The sequence below is a fragment of the Rhinopithecus roxellana genome, chromosome 3, assembly GCF_007565055.1.
Source record: "Rhinopithecus roxellana isolate Shanxi Qingling chromosome 3, ASM756505v1, whole genome shotgun sequence".
NCBI lineage: Eukaryota > Metazoa > Chordata > Mammalia > Primates > Cercopithecidae > Rhinopithecus > Rhinopithecus roxellana.
Genome location: NC_044551.1, coordinates 149850879 through 149870095, shown reverse-complemented (window position 1 = coordinate 149870095; position 19217 = coordinate 149850879). Strand labels below are relative to the sequence as shown.

Below are 19217 nucleotides of genomic sequence, written 5' to 3'. Positions count from 1 at the left end.
CTACCCTTAGTTACCTTGGGACATGTGGCCGATCATGCTGGGCAGGCCTCTGTGTCCTATGGCTCAGACCACAGCTGGAGAGGAGTTTACGAGAGCCTATATCATCTGTGGCCTCCGTGCCAGAGTCACAAAGGTGGACATCTGTGTCCCGGGCAGGACAGGGCAGGCAGGGGCGAAGCTCAGGTCTAGGTGGATAGAGCGGAGGGGTCTGGGAGTGTGCTGTGTCCAGGCAGCACTGCCTGCCATGGGTAAGGGCTGATGGGTGGTGGGTGGGTGCATGATGCAGCAGTGACCTCCAGCTCTGTGCAGCTGGAAGCTGGCGGACCTCTGTCCCCACACTGAGTTCAGCCACGGTTTGCTGGGTTTATCTGATGGGGCCTTTTCTCTCCTGTCTCCCCATCTATAGCACACCGCAGTAGAGCAGGTGGCCTCAAGGATTCCCATCTCAGACTGTCTGGTCTGTCTGCCTAGACAGGGAAAAGACACACCTGAGCTCTAGTGTAGACTCTGCCCCAAGCACTGTGTGAACCTGGGGGAGCCACTTTCCCTCTCTGAGCCCGTTTTCTCATCCATAAAATGAAGGAGTCAGACAAGACAAAGCCAAAGAGCTTCAGGTACCCCTCAAGGCCCACTGAACTGTCCCTGGATTCCCTCGTGGCCTGAGTCATTTTCATCAATGCCCATGACTCTAAACTCACCTGACTCTGGCCTTGTTCTCCTCCTCACCCCGCAGCATGTGCTGAAGAAGCAGGACCTGGATGAAGACTTAGTTGGTTGCTCACCAGGTGACCTCCTCCGATTTGACGACTACAACAGTGACAGTTCCCTGACTCTCCGCGAGTTCTACATGGCCTTCCGTAAGTTGGGTCCTAGTGGGAAAAGGGCTTATTTCCGCAGGTGCTCCTGCACCAAAATGCTGTTGGGTGCCTGGAGTCTGTCCTCAGTTGTCTCCCAGGTTGGTTTCTTATACAGAGAAAAGCTGTTGAATTTGTTTTGCAACAAGCCTGAGCTTTAAGAAAAGACTAAATGGAGAGTGGATGGGGCCAGAGAGGGCTTGCCCTGTTCCTTTTGAATAAAGATTTTTCTCACTCTTTGAGGGGCCAGGACTGTAATTGAAGCATAGCTGTGAGGGCACTGTGAGCACCCCCTTGGGGGTTCTATGACTGAAGGAGAAGGAAGCAGATTTTAGGGCTATCCTCAGGCTATGGCCTGGCCATGTGGCGAGCCCTGTCTGGAGGAAAACACCCTGCAGGAGGGCCTGGAGGCTTGGCCATGCAGCAGCAGGGAGCAGTGACTACCCAAGGACAATGGAGAGTGAGGGTCCAAAGTGAAGAGAGGCAGGGGATCCCTGGAGAAGAAGGGAAAGTGGGTGCTCTTTGAAAACAGGAGGTACTCTGAGTGCCCCTCCAGGGAGTACCTGGTACATATGCAAGTGGATGGGTGCCTTCAGGACCTGTATCTTTTACTAAGGTGATCTTCCAAGAGGTTACATTAACCAGAGGTGGTGCTGGGACAGGACTTACAAGAAATGCAAGATACAAGAGCCTGGTGTAGCTCCAGGCAGGGGTCAGCAGAGGGGAGAGGAAACGGCGGTGCTGGGCCCACACTGGAGACTAGAGAGGACATCCTTGGCCCAAAAGAGATGAAGCCCCTTACGTTAGAAGATATTCAAGCTCTGCTTAAAGTGGACAATGCATATACCCTTGGGTGTGACCTGCCAGCTCACAGTTCCTAAGTGTAAGCCCTGGCATTCAGGATGTGGGTGCAAGCCCACCCCACCCCCAGGGGCCCTGAGCCACAGAGCCTGGTATCCTCCCTCAACCCCAACCTTTACCTGGAATCCCTTTTCCAGCAAAGTATTCCTGCTTCGGAGTGACATCTCTTTGGGGTGTTGCTATTCCACACCTGCACAAGGCCTGAAGAGGGATCCTTGTGATTTGTTGGCAAGCAGGGCTCTTGTGGCAAATAGAGAGGTACTTGGATGATGTAAGAGGAGAGAAACAAGTATGATTCTTCCCTATGGGAAGTGTTCATGAGCTTGACCTGGTTTCAGGGGCCTTTCTAGTTCATATCATCCTTAGTACCAAAGTCCACCCCCCAGTTCCAGGGCTTTGCTTGATTTACTATGACTGTGCAGGGTCCCCATCATCCTCCTCCCTGCCCACTAGTCAAACTCATACCTGCCTGTGCTGGTTCATAATAAGGTGAGAATGACTGGTAGGCTTATCCTGCTGTGGAGGTGTTTGTCTTGTGGGCCAAAGAGATTATTTCCAGAAATACATCTGGAAATACATTTGGAATGTGTGGAAGTATCCACAACTCCCCAAACCTGGTTCACGAGAGCCCATTGTTAAATTTTCAGGAATTTTGCAAGCAGTTAAACACTTGGTCGCGTTAAATTGGCCACATTGGGAATATTTACATCATAGAAATTCACACCACACAGATGCTACCAAAAAAGGGAAGGGGGGACATTTTTTCTTCTCTAGCGAGCCGGTTGTTAAACATTGACCTACATATCACTGGACAAGACCCTCTCTCCTGCCCTCGGAGTCTACTTCTGGCAATATCCTCCCCACCTGCCTCCCCACACTGAGACTCCTTGATGATTCCATGGAACATGAACAAGAGTAGGCTCGAGCAGCTAGGGCAGGTTACAGGAACAGCAGCTCTCCGAGTCAGGAAAGCAGCAACGTGTTTTCTGGGGATAGTTCCAAGACATTCCCAAAAACGCTTTCTGAGCCTAGACCCCTCTACCAAAGGAGTTATGAAGGAAAAGCTCAGTGCATTTTTAGAGCCAGAGGCCAAGCCTGGACTTCAGGGATTTGCAGGGCATACCGGGCATCATTACTTAATGTCCCAGGATGCCATCATTAAGCAGATAATGGCACTGCTTGGGCACCATCTTGGTGCCTGGTACCACAGCAGCCTCTGCTTTATGAGCACAGTTCCCATGAATGGGTCTGGGGCCAAACAGCAAGCTCTTGGCTTTACTCTCAAGGAAATGGAAGCATCCCTATTGCCTGTGATGAAAGAGAAGGCCTCTCCAGCTTCCCTAGTAAGGTCATTATAAACATGAGCTACCCTGGAAAGGGAAGGACGTCATTACCTGACCTCCAGCCACATGTCACATACAGAGCAATGTGGTGTCAGCTCCCTTCGTTCCTGGATTATTATTTGGAAAGCTTTATAATCATCATTTTTAAAACAAATTAGATTCTGCTGTCGCCTTGGACTTGTTTTGAACGAGACAGCCAAAACATTCATCGCAGCCCAGCCCAAATAATAGATATGCAATAAAACGTAAACTCATAGCCGTTAAGGAAGCCACAAAATGAGTTAACCCCCACTATAAAGGCTTGACATGCAGCCACTTGGAGCATATGGGGATCAATGGTTTTTCAAAGTCACAGGAACTCTAAACTAAATTCCCATAGCTCTGGAAATAGATTTATGGTTCAGCGAATTTTAAATAGGTAATTGAAATGAGACATATAGGTACAAGTTATTACCCAGCAATCGATGGGCATTAAAGAAATCTCACTAAAACCCAGAAAGTAATATCTCAGACATTTCAGCAACAACATTCTGGATTTAATTTTAAAAACTAGAGCTGATGGGCTGGCAGAGGTTGAGGCATTAGCATTTTATTTTCTAGTCTCTATTTTGCTGGTGTCCTTGGGTGTAAGGCAGGGTGAGGTCTGTGGGGTGACTCCAGCTCTGTAGCCTACCGATGCAGAGTCAATCACTTTACTAAAGGATGTTCGGTTTGGGGCTGTTTTCCCCAGAGAAGGAAGTTGTATTTATCAGTTTTTGAGGTTTGTGGAAGAGGTCTCCTAAATCATGTCTTCCCGTGCAGCTGGCCTGGCCCTGGCTGGGCTATGCTTGCCACAGTCTGCGGCCGGCGGGGGGTGATGCTAGGAGTCCCACAGCTGGTGGCTGTCTGTGCTGAGCTGGTTCGTGATGGGGCTGCACCCCCTTCCTGGCTGTGAGGAACAGGTGACTCTCCTCCAGGGTGGCAGGCAGTACCTAGTCATGGGAGTCAGTTAAGTCTCTTTCTGATTGTCAGATGGAGCCAAGGCTCCCAATTGCCTCTCTCTGTACAGGGACCAGAATGAAATATGAGGGTACCCCCCTCTTCTTCCTTTTGTCAACTAAACATTCTCTTTGCATTGTGTTGGCTTCCCAAACCACAGGCTGATCTAGGAACTAAAGGCTCAGTGTCCTTCTCCAGCACATGCCCTCTGCCTCCCCTTCCCCACACCACCTCCCGCCACCCCAACAAGGAGTAGTGCCACCTGTCCCTGCCATGGCAGAGACCCAGGCTCCAGGGTCACCATAAGCAAGGTGTGTGCTGGCCCTGTCTGTTCATCACAGTAAATTAACCTCAAAGTTGCTCATCTAAAAGGCTTCCCAATAATGCATGGTTTTTGCACTGTTCTGAATGCTCAGGTTGGGATCAGGGGAAAACACATTGCTAAAACAAGTATTTTTCTCACTTTAAATTCATTGCAAGTTTCTTCTGCTCTTTAGAAAATAGTTGTCCTTTTAATTACTCCTGTGAGAGCAAAACCCACAAATGTGTTGGATGCATGGGAAGGTTTTGAGCAGCTAGCAGTGCAGCATAAAGGGCTTCACATGTTAATGTCCTGGGACCACACAGGCAGAGTGTCAGGAGGACCTGGGGTGCTGAATGCCAGGGAGCCAGACACCCTTCCTCACCTCTGACATGTGTAAACTCCAGGCAAGCAGAAAGGAAAACAGTGTTTTAATCTACAGCACTACCACTACAGCCAGGGCAACTCTATGAAACAGATGATATGGTCATCTGGTGAATTTACAGCTGTTTTTTCACCTTCCCTGCTGCTAAGTGAAAGGATGGTGCAGCTTCACTTACCACGCCACTATCCTCTGGAACTAATAGTGCCTGGCCCCATACCAGACTTCTATACACACTATCTCAAGCAATCCTCACACCCACCCTGTGTTGAGCAGGATGGTAAAATAAGTAACCGTAAGCATCCTCACTACCCAGATCTATCTGGCTCTTTATCTGGATAGGGTGAGTTCAGACAAGGAGTTTAGATAGCAAGGATATTGCTTTGTTCTACTCCCTTTCATTCCTGAGTTTTGGATAGTAAGTAACAAGATTTTAAATAGCATGGGGTTCATCAAAAATTTTATCTGAATTTACTCGGCTCTTGAATTTGGAGAGCAAGCAATGCCTATGAGCTGGTCTCAGTTCTGACTGAAGCCAAGACTATAGGTGCCAATGACTCCCCCTACCCCAAAGGAAGACACTGGTTTTGCCACACAGGATTTGGAAATAAAGTGGCCGAAGAACTGATTCACTGCCCTTGGTCCCTCATTTTCTCAAGGGCACAAAACGTTAAAGCTGGAGTGGCCAAGGGAGGAATTGAAAATTGGAAGACAGAAGGGGTGATCTCACCACCTCCTCCCAGAGACAGAAGTGGGGTTGCTGTCCTGACTTCAAGTGTATAGAGAGGGCTTCAAGAAGACTGCCATGTGAGCTCCTGAGGCCAGCACTGGAGGACGGGGTTCACAATCAGTGTTCCATTTGAATGACTTTGCTTGTCAGTATTGCTGTGGTTAGTAAGAGGCTCTTCGTACTCCAGTTGTATAAAGTGATACCCAGCATTTAACATGTGTCAGCATTGTACACTATGTCCAATTTCACAGATGAAGAAACTGAAACTCAGAGAAGTAGCTAACCCAAGGTTACGTAGTCAGCAGGTAGCAGAGTCAGGATTCAATGGGCGTGTCTGATTCTAGAACTTTCTCATGCATTTAAACAAACTTTGCAACACATCTGCATTCTCCATTGAAGAGAATCTCACTGTCCTCACAGTGATTTCCCTAAATTTCAAGCCCCAACTCAATGGTCTTCTCCTCCAGGAGGTCTTCCTCAATTTCTTTTTCCTCCACCAAGCCCCACACATCTTCCTCTGTGTGCCCACAGCCCTCGGTTAACAAGGCTGTGGCCTGATCATTAAGAGTGTGGACTCCAGAGTCCAAGCTAGACCTGGTTTTGAATCTCTATTCTGCGACTAACTGTGTGACTTTGGACAGCTCCCTACCGGAGGTTAAACTGGGCTTTAAGTTTCCTATCTGTAAAATGGGAATAACAACCATGCACAGGGTTATTCAGGACTAAAGGAGCTACTTAATGTAAAGTGATTAGCACAAGACTTTGCCTATAGTAAGTGTTAGGCAAACATTAACCAAGTCAATGATGGTGGCGGTGAGGGTGATGATGAAGATTTCTATGTGTGCCCCATCACCCTGTGCCATGCCATTGTTTTCCTTCCCCCTTTAGACCGCAGGCTCCCTGAGGATAGAGGTTGCTTCACTCATCCTGCACTCCTGTGCAGCATGGGGTATGTCACCCAGGGAGGCCTTGGTCAGTGTTGCTCATTGAGGGCATGAAGGACATGGAGAAATACCTTGGGCAAACAGAGGAGTCCAGACATGAAGTTGTGGCCAGCGATCCCAGAGGCTCCCTGCATGACGCCAGGGGGCCTGGAGAAAGCAGGGGCAGAGGAAGTGCCTTGTTGGGGCCACACAGCTGGGGCCCCTGGTAGAGAAGCATCAGCCCGGCTGGAGCAGGGCAGCTGGACATCCCCAGTCCAGACATCCCTAATCACTGGATGAGCAATTGGGTGTGAGGGGAGCCCCTGCTTCTCACATGGGCTAATGACGCCTTATTGAAGATAAAAGCAATTCCCACTGGAAAGCTCTCATCCTGACCCCAGAGCCACTAACTGGCCATTCAGCCCTCCTCAGAGTAAGTGCTCTGGTCAGCTGGCAGGCTGCATAATTACCTCTACCGCTGGCAACCACGGGTGCAGAGGAGGGCTCTTGCTCAGCCCGCTCCTCAGCCCTGCATGCTTGCCGGCCCACAGCCACATCCCTCATGATGCAGCAGACCTTGGCTGCAGCAGCCCAGGACCAGCAGCCCCACCCAGCCCAACTCCTGCCACCTCACCTGGAGGTCAGCTTTGCTGGCTGTGTAAATCTGCATACCTTGGAAATGATCCATAGGCATAGAATATGGGTTTGTATTTCCATGCTGGGCCCTGGCAGGCTGGCAGGTCAGGCCTCTGGAGCAAAACCATCGGCCACAAATACCCAAGCTCCCCACTGCAGGTGAGGGCAAATGTGGAAGGAAGACCACTGTGGGAAGGCCAGCGGGTCCACCCTGAAGCTGCTGTAGGCCGAGGCTCTCTGAAAGTAGGGTGAGCTCCTGGGCAGGGAGGGACAGGCCCTGTCTCCTCTCCTATCCGTACACTTGGCATGGAGTGGTATGGAAAGGGCAGGCCAGCAACCTGAGCCTTTCAGAGGAGCCTGACCAGAGCAGGGAGAGCAACACAGGGAAAGGGTCAGGAATTGAGGTTGGGAAGTGTAGGAGGAAGAAAACCATGGAAGATGAGATAGCATTAGGTCAGCAAACGCACACAGAGCTCACTCTCGGGGAAGCGCTGGGCAGAGACTCAGCTGTGAGCAAGACCACAGCAGGCCCTGCCCATGAGGATCTTGCCACCTGGGTAGAGAGGCGGGGGTGGGGGAACAGAAAGATGACCCAATAAACAAAGTAGGGGCTGAGAGAGCGTCCTGGGTGCAGGAGGACCAACTGTCCCCAGAGAGGTCAGGAAGGGACGTCGGAGCAGAGACCTCAACGCCGAGCTAGAGATAACCAGACAGAGGGTGAGGAAAAAGGTTTCCCGGGCAGGTGGGGGGAGCCTGTGATCCCAAGGGACAAGGGGCTTGCCTGAGGGAGGAGGCAATACCCAGGGCAGAAAGGCCAGCACCACAGTTAGGGCCCCGGGGGCAGAGTTCAGACTCAGGCCAGGGCTTGCAGAAGGCCGGCTTAGCTCGGTTCTGAGAGGGACCCTCCCCAGCCTCTCCAGAGTTGCCCAGTGAGTGGTGAGTCCCCATCACTGCAGGTACACCAGCCTGCAAGCCGCTGGAGAGGGGACTGAGTATCAGCTGGAGACCTGGACTTGGCCTTTGAAGGCCTCCAGTGATGACTGTCGGGACAGACGTGTGAGCAGAGCTGTTATCTAAGACCTCCTAGGACCTAGACATGTTATCTAAGACCTCCTGATGTCCTGGGGTCTGGACTCTGTCCTTTTTGGCTGTCCCTTGCTATATAAAGACAGAAACACAACTGATGCATGCGCCTGCCTCCACCTGCCCCTACTGTGCAGGAAAAGTTGTCAAGAGCCCCTTGGCAAGTGTCTGATGAGTGCCTCATCTGCATGAGGAACAGGGGTGGCAGGAATGGGGCCTCCATCTATGCATTAGGGTTCTGGGTGGAACAATCTCTGCCCCCCATTACACCACAGAGGGCTTGATTCTGAACCAGAACTGGTGATTGCTTGTCAGTGCACCCTGCGGCAGTTTCTTCTTCTCCCACACTTGGAAGTTTCAAACCCAGACTGCCCCTTTCCCATCTCAATGGTTTACTTCTAACAGCTGCATGGTGGGACCCGGCACTTTCTAGTCATTGTCTGGAGCTGAGTCTTCAAGCACTTTCCATTTTTAAAGATCCCAGCTGGAAGTTGTCAATGGCCTCCATGCAGAGCAATTGAATAGCAGAAAATGAACTAATTACAGGTTGTTATTGAAAATCTATTATATATAAATTGCAAAGAAAACTCATTAAAATATGAAGCTTTGGTGATTTTTTAAAGCCCTCCTCTTGGAGGGAGAGGCAGGAGTGGGGTGGCTGGACACCTTGTCCTTCGCTATTCCTGGAGTAAGAACTCCCCCAGGGGCTCCACTCCAGTCTTGTGTTCCTGTGTCACACGGCCCAGCCTGACGTCATGAAGCTTGAAATTTTGCCTGCAGGAGAGAGCTCTCTGAATGTTAGTAAATACTCAAAAATGGCTGCAGAGGAAACAAAGAATTTCATTACAAAGATATAAAAGGAGAACAATTTAAATGTCAGCTTTTTACTAGGATAGCACCATATTATCCTTATAAATCTCCATGTTTTTGCAAAGCTTTTGTGAGGACTTCAACATGCAATTAAGTACTGAAGGTCACATTCCCGATTTCTCAGCTTGCTCCCTTGGATTGGAGTGTTGACGGGGCTTAGGATGTGAATGCCTGAGTCATCCAGAGTTCGCATCTCAAGGGAGATCTTTGCATGACCGAGGCTACCTCCCAGGCTCCAGGCAGGAGCTCAGAAACCAAACTGAGGGTAACATGGAGGCCCCCAGCCCGCTGCCTCCTTGGCCTGCCAGCACTGCCCTTGTCTCAGCGTGGGTGTAGGTGGTGTGAGCTCTGAGGTACCTTGTGATAACCAGGTGTCCCGAGGTGTGGAGAAGACCCACCCTGGCGTGTTTCTGAAAGGTAAACCTTGCCTGAGGTTGTACCAGCCTGGGAAGGATGCTTAGGGCACCATCACTCGTTCTCTCGCTTGTTGCTCCTTCCTTCCTCTCTGATCACCTATTCTCAGGCTCCATGACAGCACCCTGTAAAACCCCACCACCACTGCTGTAAGGCCCAGCTTGTGGTCTGCATGGGAACAAACTGTGTCCTGGGGTTAGGGAGTGGTGGGGATGTAAGAGGAACTCCACCTACATGGGACATAGCAACTGACTGGGTGAAGAGCTGTGGGCCACCCTCAAGGCCGGGGCACTCAGAAGCCTCAGCACCAAAGTGGCCCCCTGGGGACAGACAGTCCCTGGAGAGGCAGAGAGAGCCATTGGACACCTGAGCTACTACTGCCTGCCTGAAGCAGCAGATGAGGAGTGAGCTGGAAACCCCCAGAAGATGGGCCAGTGCCCCATCTGAGATTTTCTCAGCATCAGCGATACTGATCCCTACTTATCGTGGCCCTTCCTGAGCAACTCTTTAGCCCCAAGGGCTAAGGAGCACCTCTTCTAACCCAGACGCCAGCTATTCCCCACACCTTCACTCTGGGTTGAGGACCGAGGCAGGCTGAGAGCAGGAGAGTTGCCAGGTGGTTGAAATATAGGCAGAGGCCACAGGACTAATGAGTGTATGCAAAGACAGCAGCAGGACTACACAGTAACAAACGCAGGAGGCACCAAAGGCCAAAGGGAAAGTAGGGGTGACCTCTGAGAGCTGGCAGGGTGGTTCCAGCCCAAGGGTCTTGCTCCAGCGGGTGGACAAGGCCAGCAGAGCAGGGAAGAGTAGCCTAGCACTTTCCATGCGGTGGGCATTCAGCCTGGCACAGAGTAGGTGCTTGACAAACATTTGTCCTAGGGATTAAAGACCATGGTGGACTTTTAAAAAATTGTAGCAAAGAGAAAATGTTCAGAGCTGTTGTGGCAGTTCCCAGAGAGAAGGAAGAACAGACCTGAGGGTTCCCCTTGATGGTCGAGGCATCCTGTTGCCCACATGTGGCACGCACCGGGTGAGCAGCCCACCATGGTTCCACACAGTGGTCTGTGAGCCGGTGGCTGGGGGGCACAGAAGGATCATGGAACCTGCAGTCATCCCTCGGTTTGGCACCTTGCTCCCATTTACTCACTGCTGTCCTGGTGGAACTCCTGTTTCCCCCAAAGCTGGCCTCCCACAGGACAGTGCCAAGCCACCCTTAGCACCCTTTATAACAGAGCATCTGACAAGTCCTTACCCAATGCCTCCCAGAGACTCCCTGGATACCATAAGGAGGCCCAAGGTAAGAGGTAGAGTGGGATTAAAATGTGCTCTGCAGTAAAGTGTTCGTACCCAAGTCTTATCTGATTTCCCTTTTTGAAAGAGAATGGCAGTGAAGTCAGAGGATGGCAGTGGCTGTGGAAGTTGATCTTTCTGGGTATTTATTTGTGTTCTTGATAAGCAGGAAGAGAAAGGTTATCACAAGTGCAGCATGGAAATAAATCAATGGGAGATCTTCCCCGTGGATGGAGGAGCAGATGTTCTGAGTCTACATAGAAGGGGACACGCCTAACGGCCATATGCTCAGAGCCCCGAGTTCCCATTTAACTCACACAGGATTTGGTGGGGTTCTGGAGGTCCCAGATTTTTGCCTTTACATATGAAGGCTGATAGCATCTTTGGACCCTTGGGATCCTGATTTTGACTGGGGCAAGCGAACACTCATAACTAGTTTGTGGAACTACAGGCTGGACTCAGCACAGGTACAAGCGGGAGAAGAGTTTTGTTCTCCTCTGCTCAGACTTCCTGGTGAATCCAAATCTTCCCCTGGCTGTGGGCTGAGGAGGGTGGTGAGCTGAGGAGCACTCAGCAGTTTGGTCGCCACCATGAGGTGGCTTTCTGTCACTCTTTAGCATGGGGGTATTTGGTAATGGCTTTCCATTTTGGGCTTCTGCCAGAATTCTAACACTGCAGCAAGAGTCCCATCCAGTGCCCACTCCCCTTGTAGATCTGCCCAGGGAAGGTGCAAGGGGCCTCTGTGCAAGCCGCCTGGGGCAACCTGCAAGCTGTGCCCTTGGAGAGCTGTTCTTCTCCAGATGGCATGGGCAATTTGTCGTCAGACACGTGCTTCAGGCAGAACAACTGTTTATACACTTGTTGGGACTGCAAAATGCATCCAGGTGGGGTGGGAATGGGCCCCAAAGGACTCTCTCCCCCTCCACAGGTGGTGGGATGGGCAGTGTATGGAGCGGTACCTCCAAGCCCACCCCACGTTCTCCATCTAAGTGGCGTCTCTCAGCTTACTCATCTTCCCAAACCCCTTCAGACAGAGCCCCCACTAGCGAGTTGCTAATGGCTCTCCAGAGCCCATTGCTTCCCAGCAACCACTGCAGGCTGCGCACTCACTGTGTGCCAGATGCCCTGCGAGGCATCTGGCAGGCAGCACCTCTCCTGACCTCCAAGTTCCAAAAATAAGGAAACCAAGGCCCAAGGAGGTTGGGGCTGCAGAGCCCAACTCCCAGCCAGGTGTGACAGTTCCAGACCTGAGCACTTTGGCAGGATGCTGGCTGCACTTCTGCTCCAGCCAGGACTCTTTGGAGTCTTTGTGTCTTCCCCTATGATGTGTGACTCTGGGGTGGGCAGAGGGTGGGCTCAGTCAGGCAGACCCTTTCTGGGAGCTGTTCACCTCTGCTGCTGCAGAGGGCAGGGTCCCTGAACTGGCATCTTTTCTGAGTCATGAAGTCCGTATGCCACAGGTGTTTTCAGACACATTTTACCTGGGTCCCTTTCAGATGACAGTGTGAAAAGAGCAGGATGACTGTCCTGCAGAACCACAGCAGTTGACACCTCCAACCTCCTGACAAAGCTCTGGCTCCACAGAGAAAGTGGGCCCGAGCAGTAGACCTGTTATTCAGAACAGGTGTCCCATGGAGGGCTGCTGTCTCTCAAACCCAAACCCCATCAAATATCCATTCCTTCTCAGCTCCCACAAATAAATGCACCTCCAGAGGCTCCTCTTCTGAGCCACCTCCAGCCCTGGTGTTTGTCCTGACCCTCAGTAGTCTACCTCTGTGCCATGGTGCTTGGAAATGTGCTGATGCTTGGCAGCAGGTTCAACATTGGGGAAATGATGACTTGGAAACAAAAGTCACATCCCTGGCTTTCATGGGTGTTCAGAACACCCATCCCTCAGGGTAACTTGCTGACACCTTGGTGAAGGCTGACAGCCTTTGGAGGAGCTCGCAGGAAGGCCCAGGCTGAATACTGTCCAGGCAGCAGCTGTACCAGGCCACAACTGGGGAGGCCACTGCTCCATGTTCAGGGCACAGTAGGGGATTTAAGGGCAGTGGAGTCGACTCCTGGCTGCCTCAGACAGAACAAACAGGGGTGGGTGGGGAACTGGGCCTAAAAGTACTACCAGTTAAATAACTCAGCATCTAGAAAGCTCCAGAGCAAGGCTAGCCCAGGGCCCTGCCACCCCTGACACCTGGAAGTGCTGAGTGAACGAGCAGACTTGGTAACAAGCAGACTCTGTCCCTGTGGGAGATGTGGCCACCGTGTCTCCTTCCTCACGTCCCCTAGTGCAGAGAGAGCAGAATAGGTGCAAGGTGCAACTGGATATGGCCATTCTGCAGCCTGAGCCTCCACAGACACCCTTGAGGCTTGAGCGCTTAGGGCACTTACAGAATGACTGTCCTGTGAATGGGGGCCAAGCGATGGACAGAGCTTCCTGGTAAACCTAAGGGCTTCTGAGTTTGGCAAAACACAGAAAATGTGGAATGTTTAGTGGCAGAAGGGCCAGCTGTGAGGAAGGTGGGGGTTTGGAAAAGGAGCAATAGTGGCCGCACCTTAAAGGCAGATGCTATTCTGCCTTAAATGGACATAAGGAGAGAAACTGGGGACATCTGGCCATGTGGGCCCTTCCTGAGCCTTTGTACTCATGTGCGCACCTCCCTTTGAAGTCAGGAGAGGTAACTGATCTTGCCAGACTCAGCCCAAACCTATGATCCCTGCCCTTGAGACCACAGGCCCCAGCACCTCTGTAAGCAGCCCTAGCCAGGCGGCTGAGCAGATGAAATATTCCCAGGCCCCAGTCTGAGCAGTGTGACTTCAAAAAGTCTGTGTTAGACTAGACTGACTGCACCCAACCTGTTCCTTTTGAAAACAGTGTCTCAGAAGGTTCAGGCCCTTACAAGCTCTGTAATGTCTACAAACAAAATGTCCACCAAGATGCCCAGGCTGCAGGGAGTAGCCCACATCCCAGGGGAGCAGTACGGTCCTTACAATGGCATGACCATAAGGGCTCTGGCCTGGGCCTCAGTCTCACCAAAGGGACTGGCCGCCTGGTCTCCAGCCCCGGTTCCTGATCCTCAGATGAAGATGCTGTGAGGCCATGAGCCCTTCCAGGGAAAGTGGCCTGGCAAGCGGCTGTCCCTCAGTTCTCTGCAGAGGACAGTAAGCTTCCAGAGTGCACTGAGACACCCCTACAGGTGACACATGGATCAGCACCATGACTGAGTTTCCAGCTCTCAGATGTCATAGATGTGGTCTTTGAAGTCACAAAACCAACAGGTTAGGAAGCTCTTGAACTTCAGCTCTGAGTAGGCAGGAGTTTAAGGAAACACCCCAAATTGAAGCAAAACAACAGGTGAATATTTGCGCTCGTGTATTCATTCATGCCTAGCATCTGCCCCAGGCAAGTTCTGGACTGGGCCCTGGGAAAAGAATGGTGATGCGACAAGCCTGGCCCTGTCATCCTGTCTGCAAGTTGATTACTGGAAAACCAATCCAGGACCCACAGTGGGGAAGCCCACCCACAATGGAGCGTTGGCTGGATGGGCAGACACCATGCCCAGCACCTGGCGTAGAGGCATCGCACTCCTCAGGAGCAGAGCATTGCAGGGCTCACCGTGTGTTGCAGAGCTTGCCTCTGAAGCCACATAGTTAATATCAGGAAATCATACATCATTGATAGTTGATGCTAAGCTATTCTAAGTGAATTCATTAATCCTTGCAACAATCTATGAGGGAGGAACTCTCATTATTCCCTTTTTATAGATGAGGCCCGGAGGCACCATGCTAGAGGAACTTGCCCACCTGTCAGCTAGAGAGTTACAGAGCAGGGTTTGAACCCAGGAGTTCCGCTTCAAACCCTATGTTCTTACCTACTAAGCTATGCTGCATCTCAAGTCATTCTAGACAATCTTGGTCACCAGCATCTGTTTCAGGAGACCCCTTTGGTACCTCAAACTTGGCAGGTGTTGGCCTTGCAGATACCAGTGGCTAGGGATAGGGGACTGCTGGTCCAGATGAGGGATGGAGGACTGTTGATCCCGACGCTGCCCACCCCACCTGGCATCCTGTCCCGCAAGGCCCAGTCCATCAGAAACACCCTGGCTTCTAGAATCTGTACTACCCAGCAGAGTCCAGGAAGAACTACAGTGAGGCCTCAGGGGTCCTAATCCCAATTTGGCAAGTTCTTCCTGAGACTTCATGTGCCCACTCTAGACTTCTGTGGGAGCTGGGACCAGTCAGGTGCACAGGATTCCCATGAAGGAGGCAGAGTGCAGGAGGCTGTGGCCAGTGGGTGTACTGTGACATTTGTTATTACTAATAACATTTACTGAGTGTTGAGCAGCTTAACATTATCTCATTTAGTGACATTCAATCCTTTTGAAAAGATACCATGTGTCTCTTTTTTTTTGTTTTGAGATGGAGTCTCGCTCGTCGCCCAGGCTGGAGTGCAGTGGTGCAATCTCGGCTCACTGTAAGCTCCTCCTCCCAGGTTCACGCCATTCTCCTGCCTCAGCCTCCCGAGTAGCTGGGACTACTGGCACCCACCACCACGCCCAGCTAATTTTTTGTATTTTTATAGAGATGGGGTTTCATGGTGTTAGCCAGGATGGTCTCGATCTCCTGACATCGTGATCCGCCCGCCTGGGCCTCCCAACGTGCAGGGATTACAGGCGTGAGCCACTGCGCCCAGCCCATGTGTCTCATTTTAGAGGTGAAGAGCCAGAGACACAGAGAGATTAAGTAATTGCCTGCAGTCACCCAGTAGACCAAAAATTCCAACCCATGCATGATGGCTCCAGCACTCCATCAGCACATCTGATGAGGCCACCTGCCACCCAGGAGTCCCAGCGAACCTTGGCTTCAGGACATATGGGAGCACCCTCCTCTGTTCCTGGAACCCTGGGGCTCACACATTCCATCTTTGTGCCTGATTTAATCATGAAAACCAAGTGTTCTTTTCTTATTCAGGAGACTGATTCTTCCTCTGTCTGGCAGGGATATTGTGATAACCAATTAATATACATTTGCAAAATGCTTTGAGATCCTGCATGTAGGATACCATTTGTGCAAAAGCAGTTTTTTGGTAACACTATTTGGCATGAAAAATTGTCCTTTTTTTCTCTTATAGAGAAGCTTTTTTTCAAAATGTTTTCCATCAAAGGGTGCAATTATGAACTCTGGAAGACTTCGTGATGCCGTCAAGGTAGGCAGGTACTCCCTGCCCATGTGACCTCAGAGGTGCCCCCCCTAGAACCTACACCTGAGGCTGCAGTGTCCCCACCAGCCCCAGCCCCCAAGGCAGGCCTGCCAGTGAAAAGCGCTTAGCCCTGGAGGCATTGCGCAGTCATTCACACAAATACTTCCTGGCAGGAGCTGTTCTAGGCTGCAGAGATTCAACAGGTTTCAACACAGACAAAAACTCTTGCCCTCACGGAACTTGCATTGCAGGGAGAGGACACAGATAAACAACAATGGAAGCGTAGATTACAACCTGAGTAGTACTTTTGAGAACAGCAACACAGAGGGCAGGGTAGGGCAGGGCAGGGCAGGGGTGGCCAAAATTAAATACGATAGCCCAGGGAAAGCCTCATCCAGAGGGGCTATGTGAGCCAGGTGTTGAAGGGGTGAGGGCACTCGCCATGCAGTCACTGGAGGAAGATGTGTCCTAGCCCCCTAGGTAAGAATAGGTCTGATGGTTGGAGTGGTGTGGGAAGCTGGGGGCAGGGTCAGAAGTCCTGACCTAAGCACTTTTGTTTTCACAATGGATAAAACTAGATTATTGGAGGGCTTCGAGTAGAGAAGGGATGCGATCTGACTTTATATTTTAAAGGAAGCACTTTGACTGCTGTTTTGAGAAAAGACTGTTACATGGCAAAAGTAGGAGCAGGTGAACAAGTTAGGAAGCTGTTGCAATAATCCAGGTATTGGGCACGATGGTGGTGAGAAGCTGGATCATGGGTGTATTCTGAAGGGCGGTGCCAAGAGATTTGCTGATGAGTTGCATGTGGTTATTAAAAAAGAAGAGAGTCCAGGATGACTCCAGGGTTTTGGGCATGAGGAGTGGAAGGATGGAGTTGCCATTAACTGAGACGGAGGAGACCATGGGTGGAAGAGGTTTGGGAGGGAAGATCAGGAGTTAACTTGGGGGCATACTGAGTTTGAGATGCTATCAGACATTCAAGTGGCAATGTTGAACAGGCAGTTGGATAGATGAGGAGAGGTCTAGGCTGGAGATGGAGACTTGGAAACCCTTAGCATACTGACAGCGTTTAAAGCTATGAGTTGGATGAGATCACTGAGTAGGTGAGTGTGGATAGAGAAGAGAAGCCAAGACTGAGCCCTAAGAGCCTCTGATGGGAAGAGGTCAGGAAGAGGAGCAGGAGCCCCAAAAGAGAATGAGAGGAAGATGCCAGAGTGGTGGAGGAAACCCAGGCAAGTGCAATGTCCTGGGAGCCAAGAGAAGAGTAAGTCAGGAAGCGGTCAGCTGTGCCAAGTGCTGAAAGCTCAGTTAAGATGAGGACAAAAAAAAGAGACCTGTATTAGTCGTTTGGAGGTCTTTGACTTGAAAGGCAGTTTCCATGCAATGGGATGGGAGAGGGGTACGAAAGTCTCATTGGATTGGGTTGAAGATGGAGTGGGAAGAGAGGAACTGGAGAAACTAAGTGAAGATAACTCTTCTGAGGAGTTTTGCAGCAAAGTACAGAATAGGGCAGTAGCTAAGAGGATAGTAGGGCCAAGAAGTCTTTTGCAAACACACAGGGGCAACTGGCATGTCTGTGGATGAGCAGAGTCAAGTAGAAAGGGGAAATTGAGGCTGTGGAAGGAAGAGGCAGTACAACCAGATGACTTCTTTGAGTAGGCGAGGGGAGGTGGAATCCAGGGCCCAGGCTGGGGATTGTCTTAGATGCATGGGCGGCAGACCCAGTTAACAGGAAAGAAGCCTGAGCGTGTGAGCCGATAGAGATGGGTGGGTCGGTGTGGTGGGTGCATATGCAGACATCTGTTTTCTCAATGAATCAGGAAGCAAGGTCATGGTTGAGCGTGAGGATGGGGGAGGAAGCCTGAGGAGGGAGAAGAAGGTCGGGAACGATTGTGTAGGAGAGTGAAAGAGGGACAGATGCAGAGGAGGCGGTGTGATCTCTGGGCAGCTTTCGGACCCACTTGAGGGTCCTAGTCCTGAATCCAAAGTGAGACTAGTCAGCAGGGTGGCTGTTTCCCCAGCATGTTCAGCTACCCAGGTATAAGCAGACAGCACCCAGACAGATTTCACCAGGGCTGGAGGGTTGTCAAGAGGGGTAAAGGAATTGAGTGTGTGCAACAGTATCATTCCAGTGATTTAAATTCCATGGAATTCCATGGTAAGGAGGGAGCAACATCACAGTAGGTGACAGGCATACAGTTGGTCAGTAGATTCCTGGTGGAGCTGAAGAATTTTTGGACTCTGGATACCAGACAGAATAAACCGAAGAGATGGGAGGTCATCAGAGAGTAGGATGCCTGAAGATATGACTTTTCAGGCTGCTGTTATTTGTAATGACAGTGTTTGGATTCCAGGATATGGCCATGGAGTGAGGGCCTGTAAGGTGGAGAGTTGGCAGATAATCAACTTGGGTGTTTAAATCACCTGGCGCTAACACAGGTTGCAGGTAGTGGAGACTACTATTAACCATAGGCTACAATACAGGAAATGGGGTGGGGCATAACCCAGAGTCGGCAGGTGACTGCAGCAAAGAGGGGCAGTAGGTGGCACATGGCACATGCAGGGGGTTTCCCTCTCTCCCTAAGAGCAGGTTCTTTGAGGCAGGGTCTCTTTTTATCCCCATTTTACAGAAGAGGAACTGAGGCATCAAAAAGTTGTACACAGTGGTAGAGATGAAACTCAAATCAGGGGATGTCCTCCAAAATTAACACCCTGGACACCATGGTGTACCTTCCAACACAGACAGGTTGACCATGAGTAAGATTTGGTCCCTGGCCCCGAGAATTTCACTCTGCTATGAGAAAACAAGATGTGTGCAAAAACAAGGCAAAAGGCTGTGGGATGGTTGCCAAAAGAACGCCATGGAAACTGAGAGGAGGGTGTAATGCAGCTAAGCAAAATGATGCTACAAGTCTTCACAAAGGAGGGCGGATGGGATTTCACAGGCAGATATGGGAGTGGGGAGAGGCATCCCAGTCAGAGGCAACAGCCTAAGCATAAGAACAGATGGGAAGGCTCCAGACCATCTGATATGGCCAACGTGTCCCATGCCATTGACAAATAAAAGAGAAGAAATGATGTTGGAGGGAGGGATTAGAATGAGAGCAGCAAGGGCATGTGTTAGGGAGCTAAATGCAGTCACACACAACCCCCGAATCTCAGGGGCTTAGTGCAATATTTATTAGTGCAAAGATTTGTTCTTCATTCCTGTAACAGATCAATATTGGTGTTCAGTTTCTGTGCACACGGTGACATGGGGACTCGGGCATTCTCAGTTTGTGGTTCTTCCGTCTCCTGGGACCTCAGATTCCTTTACTGGATGCTACATCTGGCCGGTATATAGAGGGAT

General features: G+C 50.9%; 1 protein-coding gene across 1 annotated transcript in view; it reads left to right on the top strand.

Annotated features, from left to right (window-relative positions):
* Positions 1 to 19217, top strand: part of FSTL4 (follistatin like 4) — a 412856-nt gene that overhangs the window by 295996 nt on the left and 97643 nt on the right. The window contains exon 6 of the mRNA XM_030927157.1: positions 734 to 857. Coding sequence (XP_030783017.1) covers positions 734 to 857 — 124 coding nt within the window. The remainder of the gene's footprint in view (positions 1 to 733; positions 858 to 19217) is intronic.